Source organism: Crocodylus siamensis, chromosome 7 (assembly GCF_052110815.1).
Source record: "Crocodylus siamensis isolate JL-2025a chromosome 7, ASM5211081v1, whole genome shotgun sequence".
NCBI lineage: Eukaryota > Metazoa > Chordata > Crocodylia > Crocodylidae > Crocodylus > Crocodylus siamensis.
Genome location: NC_143401.1, coordinates 97,304,942 through 97,319,784, shown reverse-complemented (window position 1 = coordinate 97,319,784; position 14,843 = coordinate 97,304,942). Strand labels below are relative to the sequence as shown.

The window sequence follows — 14,843 nt, the reverse complement described above, 5'->3', positions numbered from 1 at the left end:
GTGGGTAAAGATGCCTGCCTTGAAACTCCCCAATATATCCCAGGGACGTGCGGGATGCAGCTGCCTCTGGGGTGGACGCGACATTTGGGAGGCCAGGGCCACCCGGGGCTGGACCCAGGTCCCAAGCCGGGAGCATGACTTGGGAAGAGGTCTTGGAGGAGATGGGCGCCCAGGAGAGGCACCGTGCACCGGTGTCCCTCTCTGCAGGACCCGTCGCCCTGCCTCCAGCTGGGAAAGCACCCGGCCTGCTGCCTGCCGGGACACCGGAGGGGCCGGGGCGGCCGGACGATGCCTGCGGGGTGTGCGGGGCAAAGGCTCTGCCGGGGGCCCACTCATGCACCCCGGGCGCCGGGGCCAGGCACTAATCGAAGGCCAAGGCGTGCCTTGGGGGGCTCCCATCCACCTCCCAACCAGGCCCAACCTGGCAAGCGAGAAGGAAGCCGACACGGACGCATCCCCCAACCCTGGGCCCGGGCTGGGGGCTGCCCCCGGACGCGGGGTTGGTGCCTCCAGCGCGGCACGGCGCCAGCCCGGAGAAACAAGGGAATAAATAACAGCGCGCGGCAAAGAGGCCTGAACGGATGCCGCCGTTCGCCAGGAAACGAGAGACGAGTGTAATTTAGGTTTTGATATTATGAAAGTCGCGCTGCTCTAAAACAGCAGGGCACTCAGTGCCTCATTAATAAAGGATAAACTTGGAGTCTATTTACAATGCACTTTTTGGGGTTATTTACACTCCATTATACATACGTAATGCTGCACATATTTACCGCTCGGCTCCGCGGTGCCGGGGAGAGAGGCCGTGGCTGCCGACGCCGCCAGCTCCCCTTCTCACCGCGCCGGGTCTGGAGAGGGCAGGCCGTGCCGAGGGCGCTGGGGCAGGATCCAGCCTCCCGGGGTTTCTCACTGCCCAGGGCGTTCAGCGAGGGGCGGCAGTGACTCGGACACACAACCAAAGCGGCCCCTTTGCACCCACCCAGAGTCGTAGGATCACCGAGTCCCGGAGCTGTGGGGCGGGGTCCCATCCAGTCCTGAGGCAGGATCAGCCCGTCCAAACCAGCCCAGACAAACCCCGCGTCCAACAAGGCACAGTCACCCCAACACAGCCCCTGGCATCACCCCACTCCTGCCCCCGGGGTGCAGGGGGGGCCGCGGCCGCCAACGGCCTGCCGCTGCCGGGGGGGGTCATGGGTGCTGCAAGAGCCCAGGCCCAGGCCGAGCCCCCACTGCAGAAGAAGGCAAACCCCCCCAGTGCAAACCAGTCTGGGCGGGGGGAAACCCCTTCCTGCCCCAGTGCAGCGTGGGGCTGAGCCCGAGCGCGGGGGCAAGACCCTCCAGCCAGGACCCTGCGGGGCCGGTGCCAGCCCAGCCCCATCCCCAGCACCTCTGGGGGAGGATTAAACTCTCCCAACACATGAAGCAGACAGGGGGTGGGGAGCAAGTGGCACAGCCCAGGGGCCTGGGACCCCCACGGCAGAGCACGGGCATCACTGCGCCCTGCCAGGGCCCCCCCGCTCTAGCAGCGCAGCATTTCCGGGGGGGCCCGTCTAAACCCACATCATGCGTCGCAAAGGTGGCAGGACAAGAAAAGCCCGTCCCATGTGCTCCCCGGCCAGGAGGAGAGGGGCCAAGGGGCCGTGTCCTGGCGCAAGGTGACTGGAGAAACACCCTTACCGTATTTCCTCAGTTATAACGCGCACCCATTTCCAGCAGCTGAACTGCAAGGGTGGGGGGGAAGGGGGGGTTATAGGTGAGAAGATACTGTACGTTGCGCGTGTGCTCCCAAAGCTGGAAGGAGCTGGAGGGTGGCGCCACTGCCCTCTAGTATCTGGGCCAGGGACTGTGCCAGTATGTGTCATAGACCCTACTCAGCTGGGAGCGATTCTCCTGCTGCAGGCTGGCGGGGCGGGGCGGGGCGGGGGGAGGATTTGAACGCTGAGCCCTGGGTACCCTCCCTCCCTCGCACTGGGGAACCTCGGTGCCTGGGCCTGGAGGGCGCAGGGCGGCTGGCTGCCCCGACCAGGCAGGGGGCCTCAGCCCAGAGCCGCCCTCGAGAAGTCACTCTGGAGCCAATCCAGGGCTGTGGAGAGGGGTGCCCAGCCTCCTCTCACCACTGCCAGAGCCAATCTGGAGTGACTCCGGGACTGACTCAGAAGTGAAGCCAGGCTGAATCCAGAGCGACTCTGGAGTAAATCCAGGATGGACTCTAAAGTGAGTCTAGACTCTAGAGTGAGTCCAGGGCTTAATTTGGGGTTAATCTGGATTGACTCTGGACTGAATCTGGAGTGAATCCAGGGTGGAATCCATATTGACTCTAGAGTGAATCCAGGACTGAGTCTGGACTGACTCTGGAGTGAAACAGGCTGAATTTGGAGTGAATGTGGGATGGACTCCCAAGTGAATTTGGGACTGAATCCAAGGTTAATCTGGATTATCTCTGGTTTGAAGCCATGGCTGAATCCAGAGTGACTGTGGAGTGAGTCCAAACAGTCTCTGGGAGACGCTGGAGTGAATCCAGGACTGTCACCAGCGTGACTCCGGAGTGAGCCCCACGCAGCCCCAGCAGGGCAGGGTGCATCACAGCCGCAGAGCTCCGAACCCAACAGGCCCCTGCCCTCGCGGATGAGACGTGTGAGGGCCCCATCCCTCTGGATCTGTTCGCCCCAGGCTGGCGACCGCCCGCGATGCCGGTGCCCTGTGCTGGAGGGTCCAGCTGCCCCTGGCAGACGTGGCAGTGCAGCCAGGGACCCTCCTCCCTGGGGCCCGGGCAGGAGGACCCCTGGCGTTGGGCATCGCCAGTGGCTGGAAGTACTAGGAGAGGAACCCAGGAGCCCTGCATCCTGGTACCCTGAAAGGCCCCAGTGTCTAATGGCTCAGCTCTCAGGGTGATGCTGATGGCCTGGGAGTGCTGTGCCTAAGCCCCAAACCAGAGCAGAGCCACCCCCACCCCTGCCCGCTTCTGAACCCACACATGGGCACAGCCTCCTCCAGCCACATCCTTTATTATGTGCCCTGGTGCAGATGTGCCCATCCTGCCTGAGCCCCGCCCCCCACCTGGCACCCCAGGAAGTCCTGCCCCTTTTCAGATGGGCCTGACAGCAGCACTAGCCAACCAGCACCTGCCACCAGGAGTGATGTCACTGCTTCTGGAGGCGGGGCTTGCTGCAGTTGCACTATAAAAGGGGTTGGGGGCTGGTGGGTTGGAGCTGCTGTGAGCTGGGGCCCGGGGCCATCCGTACAAACCCCTGGAGGACTGTGTAGCACCAACACTTGGGGGCGTTAATTTGGAGAAGAGGGAGTCACCTCCCCACAATCCCAGGCCCTTGCTAGGAGTCCCCAGATCTGCCAGGTGCAGCGGAGCTGGGGCAGCTGGAGGGAGCCAACCCCATTCCCCAGGGCCCTGGGCTGGAGAGGGAGAAGGAGATGGCAGCTGGTGGAGGCAGGAGGTGCCCTGGGGACAGGGACAGGGACTGAGCCCTGGGGCTTCCCAGCCCTCCCACCCCCAAGAGGCCTGGGGGTGCAGGCAGCGGTGGGAGCAGCAGCACCTGGCTGGGGTAGCTGGCAGGGAAGTCAGGCCTGGCTGGATCCCGAGTCCTCGAGGGAGCTGCTTTCAAGGGCGCCGTAGCCATGGAGCTTGCTCATGCGGACGAGGTCAGGGGTGCGGGCCAGGAAGGCGCGGCGTGAGGCAAAGATGTGGCTGATCTCCACGAAGGTCTTGTTCTTGGTCTCAGGGATGATGGCGTGGACGTAGAGGGCCACCAGCAGGCAGACGCCACAGAACACCAGGTAGCAGAAGGCACCCGCCGACATCTGGGCAGCAGAGGGGACAGTGTCTGGGCTGCGGACACAACGGCCCCCCTTGTGCAGTGCAGACCTCCAGCAGCTTCCCGGGCATCTCCACTGCCTGCCCCCAATCCCGCAGCCACCCCAGCCTGGGGCAGGGGAGCACAGACACCCACTATGCCAGACCCAGGGCCTCGAACTGCCCTGGGTATATAGCTGCAGGGGGCATAGGGCTATGGGGTGGGGGATGGGTTCTGCACCCTCATAAGGCACACCCCAATTTCCAGCTGCCAATTTCCCCCGGGGGGGGAAATGTGTATTGTATGCTAGAAAATACAGTATATTGGCCTCGCCAATCCCCCACAACCCTAGAGCCCTGTGGGCTTTGGGCTGCTGTGTTATGCCAGCCCCAGCTTTGGGTGCAGATGAGGCTGGTTGTGGGGGGGACTCAATGTTCCAGGCCCCTGGATCTGCTTCCATGCCCTGCCAAGATGTGGGAGAGCAAGAGATAGCATCTACCCTGTTATGGCATTATGCCCCTGCCCTGGGGAGCAGCTTCCCCTCCTGTACCCATTTCACAGCCAGGCAAACTGAGGCTTAGAGCTTCACCAACTTGTTCAAAGCCATGCAGAGCAGATTGGCAGTGCTGAGCCCAGATCTCCTTGGCTTTGTCCTCAGCCATCCTCAGCAGGGGCTGCTGGGTTTCTGAAACACCCCCAAGCCTTTCCATGTTATCTCTACTCAGCACTGGTGAGACCGCAGCCGGAGGACTGCGTCCAGGTCTGGGCACCGCACTTTAACAAGGACGTGGGCAAGCTTGACCGAGTCCAAAGAAGAGCCACCCGTATGATCAGTCTTACACGGCAAGCCATACGAGGAAAGGCTGGGGGACCTGGGACTCTTCAGCCCAAGGAAGAGAAGGCCGAGAGGGGACCTGGGAGCAGCTCACCGCTGCACTAGGGGAGCACATCAAGGGCTCGGTGAGCAACTGTTCACCAGGGCACCCGAGGGGAAAACCAGGAGTAATGGTCACAAACTCTCCTGACCCCAGTTGTCTTCCTTCTTGGGCAGGCGGCTGGACTCGATGATCTCCCGAGGTCCCTTCCAGCCCTGATGTCTATGAAATCCTCTCCCAGGTCTGCCGGCCGCAGCCCCTGGCTGATTCTTGTACCCACGCAGCCCCTGGGGCCACAACCCCTCTCCTTCTCCCCACTTCCCCAGCCCTGAGCCTGCCCGTCCTTACCTGCAGGAAGGGGAAGACGAAGCCGACAGCGAAGTTGGAGAGCCAGTTGAGGGAGCCGCCCACGATGTAGGCGGCCGGCCGGTGCGACTGCTTGAAGAGCTCCGCGGTCATCAGGAAGGGGACGCCAGCTGTGGGGCGGCAGGGGCAAGTTGAGCATGGGCCACTCACTGGGACCCAGCACCCAATGGGTCCAGTGTTTGGGGAGTGGATGCATGGGGGGGGGGTGCAACCAGGCCCCACCTGCTCCTATGACCCTGCTCCCTGGCTGTGCTACATCTCCCATCATGCACCACACTGCCCCCCTACAAGCAGTGCATCCTGGGAGTCTTCATTGTGGCACGTCATGGGATAGGGAGGTCAAAGAAAGACTTTTAAAGCGTTTGGAAATTGTGCTTGTGCAGACATACGGTTGCAGCGCATGAAAGGGCAAAAACCGTGGCGTGTACATACACCCCGTGGGCACACGACTCAGCCAGGACGTGTTTCCCAGCAGACCCCTGGGCAGCGTCTCTGGGCTCGGATGTCCCAGGTGTTGGGGGCTGGGTCTTCCCAAGACCCCCCCGCACCCCATGGCAGCTGCTCCCAGGGGTGGGAGAGCATCTCATAAAGATGCTTCGTGGCCACAACCAAGCTCCAGGTGCAGAGCAGAAAAGGGCCTGGCGGCCAGTGCTGCGCAGCCTGGTCCGGGCCGTGCGTAGGGAGCGACGCTTTCAGGTTTCAAAGTCCGATTCATCATTGTTTGTGAACAATGAGCCATTCAAGCCCTAATTAAAGATGTAATTACAGCAAATAAATTCCAGGCCGGGGATGAGTTATAGACCTGTCGGTTGCCCTGGCGCATGTATCAGCGAGGGAACCCGTTCGGGGCTGTGTCTACGTGGGCAGAGCGTGCGGGGCCCTGGCAGGCTTGTAACTAGGTGGGGAGGATCACGCTGGCTCCATGCGTGTGTGGTGGGAGTAGAGGAGGGGCTGGGTGCAGGTAGGTGTCTTGGGCTGCATCCCAGCCCCCCTGGGTCCCACAGCCAGGATTGGGCCCCAAGGCACCGTCTCCCACCCGGGCTTACTGGTCCAGTGGTCCAAAGCTATGCAGGGGCCAGGAAGGCCCGGAGGGAATGAGAGACATGCTGACAGTGCCCCTCACCCCCTTACCCACCCCGCCCTGCCAGTGCTCTTCACTCTTGACCCACACCCCCTTACCCCACCGTGCCCCTGGGTCCCAACCCGCAGCCCCTGCTGTTCTGCCTCACGGGCCTCGTACCCACCAGGTCCGATGCAGAAGCCGGCAATGATGCCAACGACGCAGGCCACGCTGACGTAGCGCATCCAGGGCACGGCACTCTGGGGCAGAGGGAGACGTGTTTAGATCCTAGAGCGGGCGGGGCCCTACCCCAGTTTCCCTACAGGGACCCCAGCGACAAATTACTCCAGTTTGCAGAGACAGGCCTCGCACGTCTGGGATACACGACTCCACTACCAGGGAGCAATACAAAGCCGAAACTTTTTGGCTGACGCCCGTCTACAGCAACCCAACCTCCTCCCCCAATTACATTTCATTCAGCACGTCCTGCTCCGGCCTGTTCGGGAAGCCCCTCTAATTGCTGTCTTCAGGCATGTTTCTAGCAACCTGAATCTTGTCTGCCCCCAAAACTGAGGCTCCAGATGGAGCAGTGGCTGGAGCGGGGGCCTGGGGCTTCCAGCTCTGGGAGAGCAGCTGGAGCAGTGGTTAGAGCGGGGAGACCCACACTCCCGGACCACGGATCCATTAATAGCAATTCACTGGAAACCCCAAAATTGCGGGCTTGGGGGATTTCCGAACGTGGCCCTGCTAGAGTGGGGGGTGGTCCTGGGGTAGGAGCGGGGGCCAGGCCGGAGGGGGCCGCACCCACCTGGAGCACCAGGGAGATGGTGATGCCCAGGGAGCAGATGCTCATGAAGCAGAAGCCGACGATGATGAGGGGCCGGCGGCCCAGGCGCTCGATGGTGAAGCACTGTGGGGAGGGGGCAGGGGGTTAGGAGAGCCCCTCCCTTATCCCAGGCACTGCTGCCCCCACCCCCCCGGTCCTGAGTGGCAGCGCAATCAGCCAATGGCATGGGGAACGGGGGCACGACAACATCAGATTCCTTCCTCATTGGCTGGTCTGAGCACCTGAGGGCGGGATGCTTACCTGGTCCCAGGGCCCCCGGGTGTGGGCAGGGGTAGTTAGTTCAGGGCGACTAGGGGTTTCTGCCCCAGCTCCAGGAGGAAGGACGGGCGGGCTAGTGGTTAGAGCAAGGGGGCAGAGTGGGCTATCCCGGGTGCCTGGCTTGCTCTGCGGGGAAGGACGGTGTAGTGGTTACAGCATGGGCACTGGCAGAGCCAGGACTCCTGGGTTTTAGACCCCAGCTGTGCAAGGGGAGAGGAGCTAGTGGTTAGAGCGGGGGCGAGGGGCTGGCGCTCTACGCCCGCGTCCTTTTCGGGAGAGCAGGCTCGTGGCCAGGGAAGGGGCCAGACTCCCGGGATCTGTCCCCCAGTGCTGGCAGGGGACAGAGGGACCCCGTCCCCATCCCTGTCCCCCGCCAGGGACCGGTTCCCCCAGGCCCAGCGCGGTCGGCCCCCTGCGCCGTGGGGCTGGGCGCCAGCGGGAGCAGGAGGGGGCTGACAGCAGAACAAATGCTTGTAATTTTATAACCCATCTCGGCGCGTCCGTCGGGGGCCGTTAGCGCCGGCGCGGCGCGGCTCTCCCTGCCGCAGCACGGAGCAGGCGTGCGGTGGGGGGCCGTGGCTGGGCCCTTGCCCGCTGGCCCTGGCTAGGCCCTACGGCCAACCTCGCCACGGGTCAAACCGGGTGGCTCCGGCCGGCCCAGGGCAGGACTCGGTGCTCGCTCTGACTAAGCAGGGCTGACGGACGTGGGGGGCAAGCGGGGGCTCGGGGACACCCCCGGGGCTATGCCGGCCTCCGAGCTGCGGACTCGTCCGTCTCCGCGAGCTGGGGAAGAAGCTGCCCACCTCCGCGAGGGAATCCCGGCCCTCCCCGGTGCTGCTCCCACGGCCCCCGGCGCCCGCCCTGACGGGCCGGAGGGGGACAAGAGACACTCACTCCCACGAGGCCGGCGACGACCTCGATGGCGCCGGTGGCCACGGTGGTGTAGGGGATCTCGGGCGCCGGGATGCCGGTGTTCTCGAAGATGGTGTTGGTGTAGAACCAGATCTGCCGAAGGGAGGAGATGGCTTGAGCCGGGGCGGGGGGATTAGGGCAGAGAGACCCTCTCCTTCCCTGCCCCGTCTGGGGAGCTTTGGGGGGGGCATTGGCGGGCGAGCCCCTAGTCCCCGGGGAGCAGGGAACCGGTCCACGGATGGTGGGCTCAGACCGCTCCTAGACTTCCCCGATGAGCTTCTGAAATGTCCCGGGAGGACAGAGGTGGCCTGAAGTGGCCGGCACGTCTGGACTTTTAGGGTCTAACGAGTATTTCGAATGTTGTCGGCTCCGGGACAGGGGTCCCCATGGCTGCTGAGGAGTTTCCCTGCTCCCCAAGGGCCGGTGGGATGCCCCCTTCCTCTCCCTCGTCTTTTGTATTCACAGAGTCCTAGAGAAGCGGGGCTGGCAGGGACCTGCCCTGTCCGAACCAGCCCGGACAAACCCCGTGTCCAGCCTCTGAGCATCCGGCAGCCCCGGGCACATTCACATTTCTCTCTCCTTCACGCACATCTCTCAATAAGGCTGTGGTAGGATCAGAGAAAGTGCAGAGAAGAAACGATCAGAGCCCCGGGGCAGGTGCCAGACCAGGAGAGTGAAAAGGCCGGGGATCTTCAGGGTGGAAAGGAGAAAGAGCCGTGCCACATGGGTCTGTGCCCCGCCGGGGGAGGCCTTGGAGGGCACAAGGGAGACCAGACCCCAGTGGGCCCCATGAGACCCCCGAGGGGGGAGAGGACAGAGGCCTGTAAGACCAGGAAGGCTGTGGACCAAGTGACCAGTGACCTGTTCCCCAAGTCCCAGAAGACTAGAACTAGATGACATGTCTAGGCAACACATTTAAAACTAAGAGGAAGGACTTGTTTAGGCAACACATTGTTAACTGGTGGGACTCCTCGCTGCAGGAGGTGGCAGAGGGCAGAGCTGGGTCAACAAGGGGGTGGATAAACTCAAGGAGGATCCATTTATCACTGGCTGTTGAGCAGGACGGTTGGAGACGTTTCCTCTGGCATCTCTAGACCAATACCCGTGGGTGCCAGGGGGGTATTGAATAGGGGACAGATCACCCTAGAGAGACCCGGGTCTGTGCTCTCTCCTTATGGCATCCACCATGGCCGCTGTGGGAGACAGGAGACTGAGCTCCATCCAGCCCCGCTCCGGGGAGTCTGCCGGTCCAGCCATGCCCTGCCGCCCACGAGGCCGGGGGTACTCACGGCATCGATGCCAGAGAGCTGCATGCCCACGTTGATGACGACGACGGAGAGGACCTGCCAGCGGACGCTGCGGTCCTGCAGCAGCTGCCGCACGGACACCGTCTGCACTGAGGACAGCGACCGCTGCTCTTCCCGCATCTCCTCCACCACCTCCCGCACGTCCTGCTTCCCCAGGAACCAGCGCAGCGCTGTGGGGGCACGGGGTGTCACTCAGCGACGCCTGTCCCTGCCACTGTCCCCCCAGTGGAGCCATGGTCAAGGCCTTTTGCCCACCCACACCAGCCCGTTATGAGTCAGGGTCTGCGAGCCTGGGCTAGGCTGCCTGTGGGTTGCCTTCAGCCCCTGGTAGCCTGGAAGCAGGGGGCTCGGGGTCCAGACCTGGGGGGCGGCTAGGATGGGGGGACCCGGGCTCACCCTGGGTCGCACTGCAGACGTCGTTCTTCTCGATCAGCAGGTACCGGGGGCTCTCGGGGAACCAGCGCAGCAGCAGGAGCTGCAGGAAGGCCGGGACGGCCACCACAGACAGGAACAGCGGCCAGAGCCCGTCCTGGATGGGGGGAGTCGGGACACAGGGCATGGACGGGGGCCTGGATGAACCGCCCCCAGCCTCCGTGCCCTGGGGCAGGGGCACCCATGGGTGGTCCAGGAAGACGCCCGCCCAACCCCTTCCACCTCCTTGGCATCCCCGGGTGGGCTCTGAGGCGGCACGGGAGCCGTACTGACCTCCCCCAGCAGCTCGGGCAGGCCCAGGAGCTGGGCGGAGAAGACGCCGAGGCAGATGAAGATGCTGGGCACCAGGCCCAGGAAGCCACGCAGGTTCTTGGGGGCGATTTCTCCCAGGTACATGGGCACCACGCTGAGGCAGACGCCTGCGGGCAGCGACCAGCCGAGGGGCACGGTGAGGTCGCAGCACCCCGTAGCCCTTGCTGCCCCCTGCCCCATGCCCAGCTCCCCACCCTACTCCGAGCCCGCCCCGTCCTACCCGAGTGGATGCCCGTGATGAAGCGGCCGGTGATGATCATCTCGGGCGAGGCCAGGGCACGGCTAAAGCCCATGAGGGCGCTGGCCAGGAAGACAAGCAGCGTGCTCCGAACCAGGGTCCCATTCCTGCTGGGGCCACAGGTAGCGAGTCACCCCGGCGTGGCCCTGAGGGCTCCCGAGTCACCTGGGCAGCCTCCTCCCCCCGCCCAGGTTGTACCTGCCGTATCGGGTCACCAGCACCCCCACGGGCAGGGACCCCACCAGCCCCCCCAGCGCAAAGACGGAGACGGTCAGCGAGTACATGAGGGTGAGGAGCCCGGGGCTCAGGCCCTGCCCGTAGCGCTTGGTCCAGGTGAGGTTGTAGAAAGCCTTGATGTGCTGCAAGGGAGAGAAGGCGGCAGGTGGGAGCGGGCAGGGGCTGGCGGGGTTGGCACAGGCCCGGATCAGGTCTCTGCGGCAGGGCCCGACTCTGCTGCGCGGCAAGCCCTGGGCTGCAGCGATGGCCGTAAGGACCCCAGGGCTGCCCTGCGCGGGGTCGGACCCGGGTCTGTCCTGCCCAGATTCGTGAATCCTGGTTCGGGGGGAGGGTTCTGCCCGCCTCAGTTTCCCTCCCTGCGGGACCTGGGTTCTCCGTCATCTGCTCCCTGGGTGGCTCCAGCACCCCCAGAGGTGGCTGCATTCCCAGCTGCCCCCAGGGATGCAGATCCCCTCTCAGGGCACCCCCCACCCCCCGGTGCTTACCACGGCCGGCGAGTTGACCACGGCCAGGTTGTAGCCATAGAGCATGGAGGAGCCGAAGGAGGCCAGCAGGGTGACGGAGAGCAGGGGGAACGTGAGGGGCTGGGGAGACAGCAGCAAGGCATTAGCGGCGAGTGAAACGAGCTGGCCAGGCCTCAGCTGCAGCCCCGCAGGGAACAGGGCTTGGCCCAGCCAGGTTACTTCCGGTGCCGGAGGAGCCGAGATCTGCCTGCGCATCCGGGCCTCGACTTGCCCCGCCTGTGAAATGGGCTCGTCCGCTGCCAAACCTCTGGGCAAGAAAGCCTGTCTGTACCTGTCCTGTCCCAGCTCCCACCCCCACGCCTCCATGAAACCACCCAGCTCCTCTCCCCAAAACACACTCCCCTCCCAGCACCCTGAGCTGGAGCATTGAATGGACCGGGGGGGTGGGGGGGCCTCTGGGGCTCAGCAGCGATGGGGGTGAAACCAGCCGGGAGAGCAGCTGGGGGGGAAGCCTCCTGGGCCCCTTTCTGGGTCACATTTTTCCCTGCGGAAACTCTTCAAGGCCATTGGATGGGGTGGGGGGTGTCCAGAAGCCCTCTAAAAAGCCTCCAGCCTGCCCCCCCCGAGCCAGGAGAGAAGCCACGTGTCCAGGCTCCCGGCCCAGGCCCCCACGTCCCCCCTCCGGGCCTGGGACAGAGCCTGGGACCCACAAACACCTGCTCGAGGCCAGACGGTAAAAAAATCAAATCAAATCAAATCAAATCAAAGAAAAAAATCAAATCAACTAGAATAAAATAAAATAAGTTAATAAATAAGAAATAGAATAAAATACGATAACAAATACAACAATAAATTAATCAAATCAAATAAGATGATAAATATTTAAAAATAAAATGTAATAAAATAATAAAATAATTAATCAAAATAAGATAAATACAATAATAAAAAGAATAAAATAAGATTACACATAAAAATAAAGAGAATCGAATAGAATAAATAATAAAGTATAAATACAATTAAAAAAGTAATCAATAAAATCAAAATAAATCAAATCAAGTAAAAATAAACAACAAAGAATAAATAAAAATAAAGTAATAAAATAAAATAAATAAATTAAAATAAAAAACAAATTAAAATACAACAAAACAGATAAATAAATGAAGTTAAAATAAAATAAGATAAAACAAAATATATAAAATGAGGAATAACTAAAAACATGAAGTAAAGCAAGATAATAAAGAAAATGAAATAAAATACGTTAATAAATTAAATGAAATAAAACAAATTGAAAATGACAACAATAAATAAAACAGAACAAGATGATACATAAAAATGAATGAAATGAAAAATAAATAAAGTGCAATAAAATCGATAAATAAAACAAAGCAAAGAGAAAATGGGACGAGACAAAATAAAACGTGTAAATACAGAAATAAATGAACAAATCGGAGAACAACAAGCGTGGAGGAGGGCCGGTTGGGGATTCCCCCCAGAGCCAGCCGCCCCGGAGGGTGGTGCATTTTGGGGCCACACGCGATGCCCCCGGCAGCAGAGCCAGGCCCGGGGGGGAGGTGGGGCTGGGGCGTCCTGCCTGCAGCTGGGCAGCTGTTGTGGGCTCCTCGGCCAGGCTGGGCACACGGGGGCGGGGAGGCGGGCTGCCCTGGTCCCCCCTCCAGCCACTGGGGCTGCCCTGCCTGCTGCCCCCAGCCCCTCACCCACTGCCGTCCTTCAGGCCCTTGAAAGGTGCAGTTCCCCGCCCCAGGGCCTGGTAGAGCCCTCCCAAGTCCCTCGCATGGCCAGGCCTGGCCCCAAGGTGCCGGCAAACACCGGGCCTGGTTGGGGATGGCACACCCCCCAGGACGTTCTCACAGAGGTGCCATGGTGGGAGCTGGGCCAGGATGGGTACGTACAGGCTTGATTGCCCAAACGATTGGGGGGGGTGGGTGAGCCCATTTCACAGATAGGGTAAGTCGAGGCCCTGGAGAGGCGCTGCTGGGGGGCCCTGGCCGGGCTTGACACCCCCCTGCCAGCCTGCCCCAGAGATGGGAACCTGAAGCTGGCTTGGCCCCCGCAGGCCTCTTCCCTCCCGGTTTCGGTCCCTGGGGCTGGGGGAGGTGAACGGGTCCTCACGGCCTCCCAAGGGGAGACGGGGAAGTGGCTGCTCCCTGCACAGCCAGGGGGGTCGGGGGTGGCTTTGGGGCTGCCCCTGCGGCTGCAGGAAGCCGGGGGGAGAGCACAGCAGCCCCCGCACAACACAACGGCCCTCCCAGGCGTCCGGGGTCTCAGCCTCCTGCTCCAACCCGCCGGCCCCCCTCCCTGCTTGCTGGGATTGAACCCTGGTGTCCGGGGGGGTCCCTTCCTCCAATGCCCCCAGTCCTGGGACCAGAACCCAGGCGGCCGTGGCCTGTGGCCTGGCGAGGCCCCAATCCCCCTAATCCGGGCAGGAATGCGGCGCCCACTCACCCCCGTGATGTTGCGGTGGGGGGGAGGTGGGGGGGCTGGCGGTGGGTCCATGGCAGCCCCTTGCGCCGGGGCCAAGGCCGGAGGGACGAGGCGTCATTGAGGCCCCGGGGACGGCGCTGGGGGCTGCTCCCCCTGCCCCCCCTGGCCGGCAGTCACATGCCGGGAGCGTGACCGGCTTCGCCTCTCCAGCTCCAGCCCCATTGCTGTTAACTCTGTGCCTGCTGGAGGCTGCTGATGTGGGGGGTCCCAGGGGCTGCGGGCTCACACAGCCCCTCTTGGCCCCAGTTCCCCCCCATTAAGGCAGGGAGTGTCGGGGGGTTGGAGCCTGCCGGGGTCTCAGTGGTATCAGGGCCTAAGTGACGTGGCTGAGGCCGTGCGGGGAGGCAGTGGCAGCCAGGGCAGGGCAAGCCTGTCCCCAGATGCTCCCAGTGGTCCCCCGCTTGTGTCCGGCACCTGGTGCGTGAGGCCTCAGGGATCTGCTGCAAGGACGAGGCCAAGCGGGCCTGGCAGAGCCGCAGCAGGGCTTGCACCCCCAGAGTAAAGGGAACGGGCGCTGACAGGCTGCCCCAGGGTCTCCCTCCCACGCCTGCCCTGGCTGGGAGTGAGGGGCACCCGCAGGGCTGGGTGGGCAGGGGGCTGTGGGTCGGGAGGGGCGCCGGCAGGGCTGGGGGATTAGGGGCTGCGGGTCAGGAGTGAGGAGCACCGGCAGGGCTGTAGGGGGTCAACTCCCACCCCCCAAGCAGACGGGGCGCTGGCTGGAGCTGCAGGACAGGGCACCTGGACGCCTGGGTCCTACCTGCCGCTCCGCCAAGCTGAGCCTCCACTTACCTTAGCTGCATCGTGGCTCCCGCATCCCTTCGATGGCTCCGTGGGGCCCATCGTCCGCAAGCAGCTGCAGGTGGCTTGAGCCGCGGTTCACAGATTTCAGCTGTGACCAGAGCTGGTCGCCTGTCCCTGGCTCCTGGAGCCGGCCTCGGGCATCTCTGCCGTGCCCCAGCCTGGCCCAGGGCAGCCGGGTGGGGAGAGCGGAGGGTGCGGATGCAGTGGCAGGAGGGGCTGAGGGGCCTGGTCCTTCCCCGCCCCTGGATGCGGCCACTTCTGGGGTGGAGCAGGAGCTGGGGCGGCCCTACCCAGCATGGGGGCTGGGCAGGCCAGGCTGAGGGCACATGCTTGGGGCACTAATTAGCAGCACTAATGGGGGCTGTGCCGGGATCTCGGCCCCCCTCAGCCACCGCGTGCCCAGTGGCACTGGGGGAAGTTGCTGCTACA

At 62.8% G+C, this 14,843-nt stretch overlaps 1 protein-coding gene across 1 annotated transcript; it reads right to left on the bottom strand.

The window, feature by feature from the left end:
* Window positions 1-623: 623 nt before the first annotated feature.
* LOC149860188 (solute carrier family 2, facilitated glucose transporter member 9-like) lies at window positions 624-14,570 on the bottom strand. Its single transcript, XM_090057071.1, has 12 exons — window positions 14,403-14,570; window positions 11,133-11,231; window positions 10,609-10,769; window positions 10,393-10,517; window positions 10,134-10,279; window positions 9,825-9,957; window positions 9,411-9,598; window positions 8,104-8,214; window positions 6,913-7,014; window positions 6,289-6,364; window positions 5,027-5,154; window positions 624-3,810 (listed from the first exon to the last, which is right to left on the bottom strand). Exons 1-12 carry the CDS (start codon window positions 14,451-14,453, stop codon window positions 3,571-3,573), a joined length of 1,560 nt encoding a protein of 519 aa, XP_089913197.1. The 5' UTR covers window positions 14,454-14,570; the 3' UTR covers window positions 624-3,570.
* Window positions 14,571-14,843: the final 273 nt, after the last annotated feature.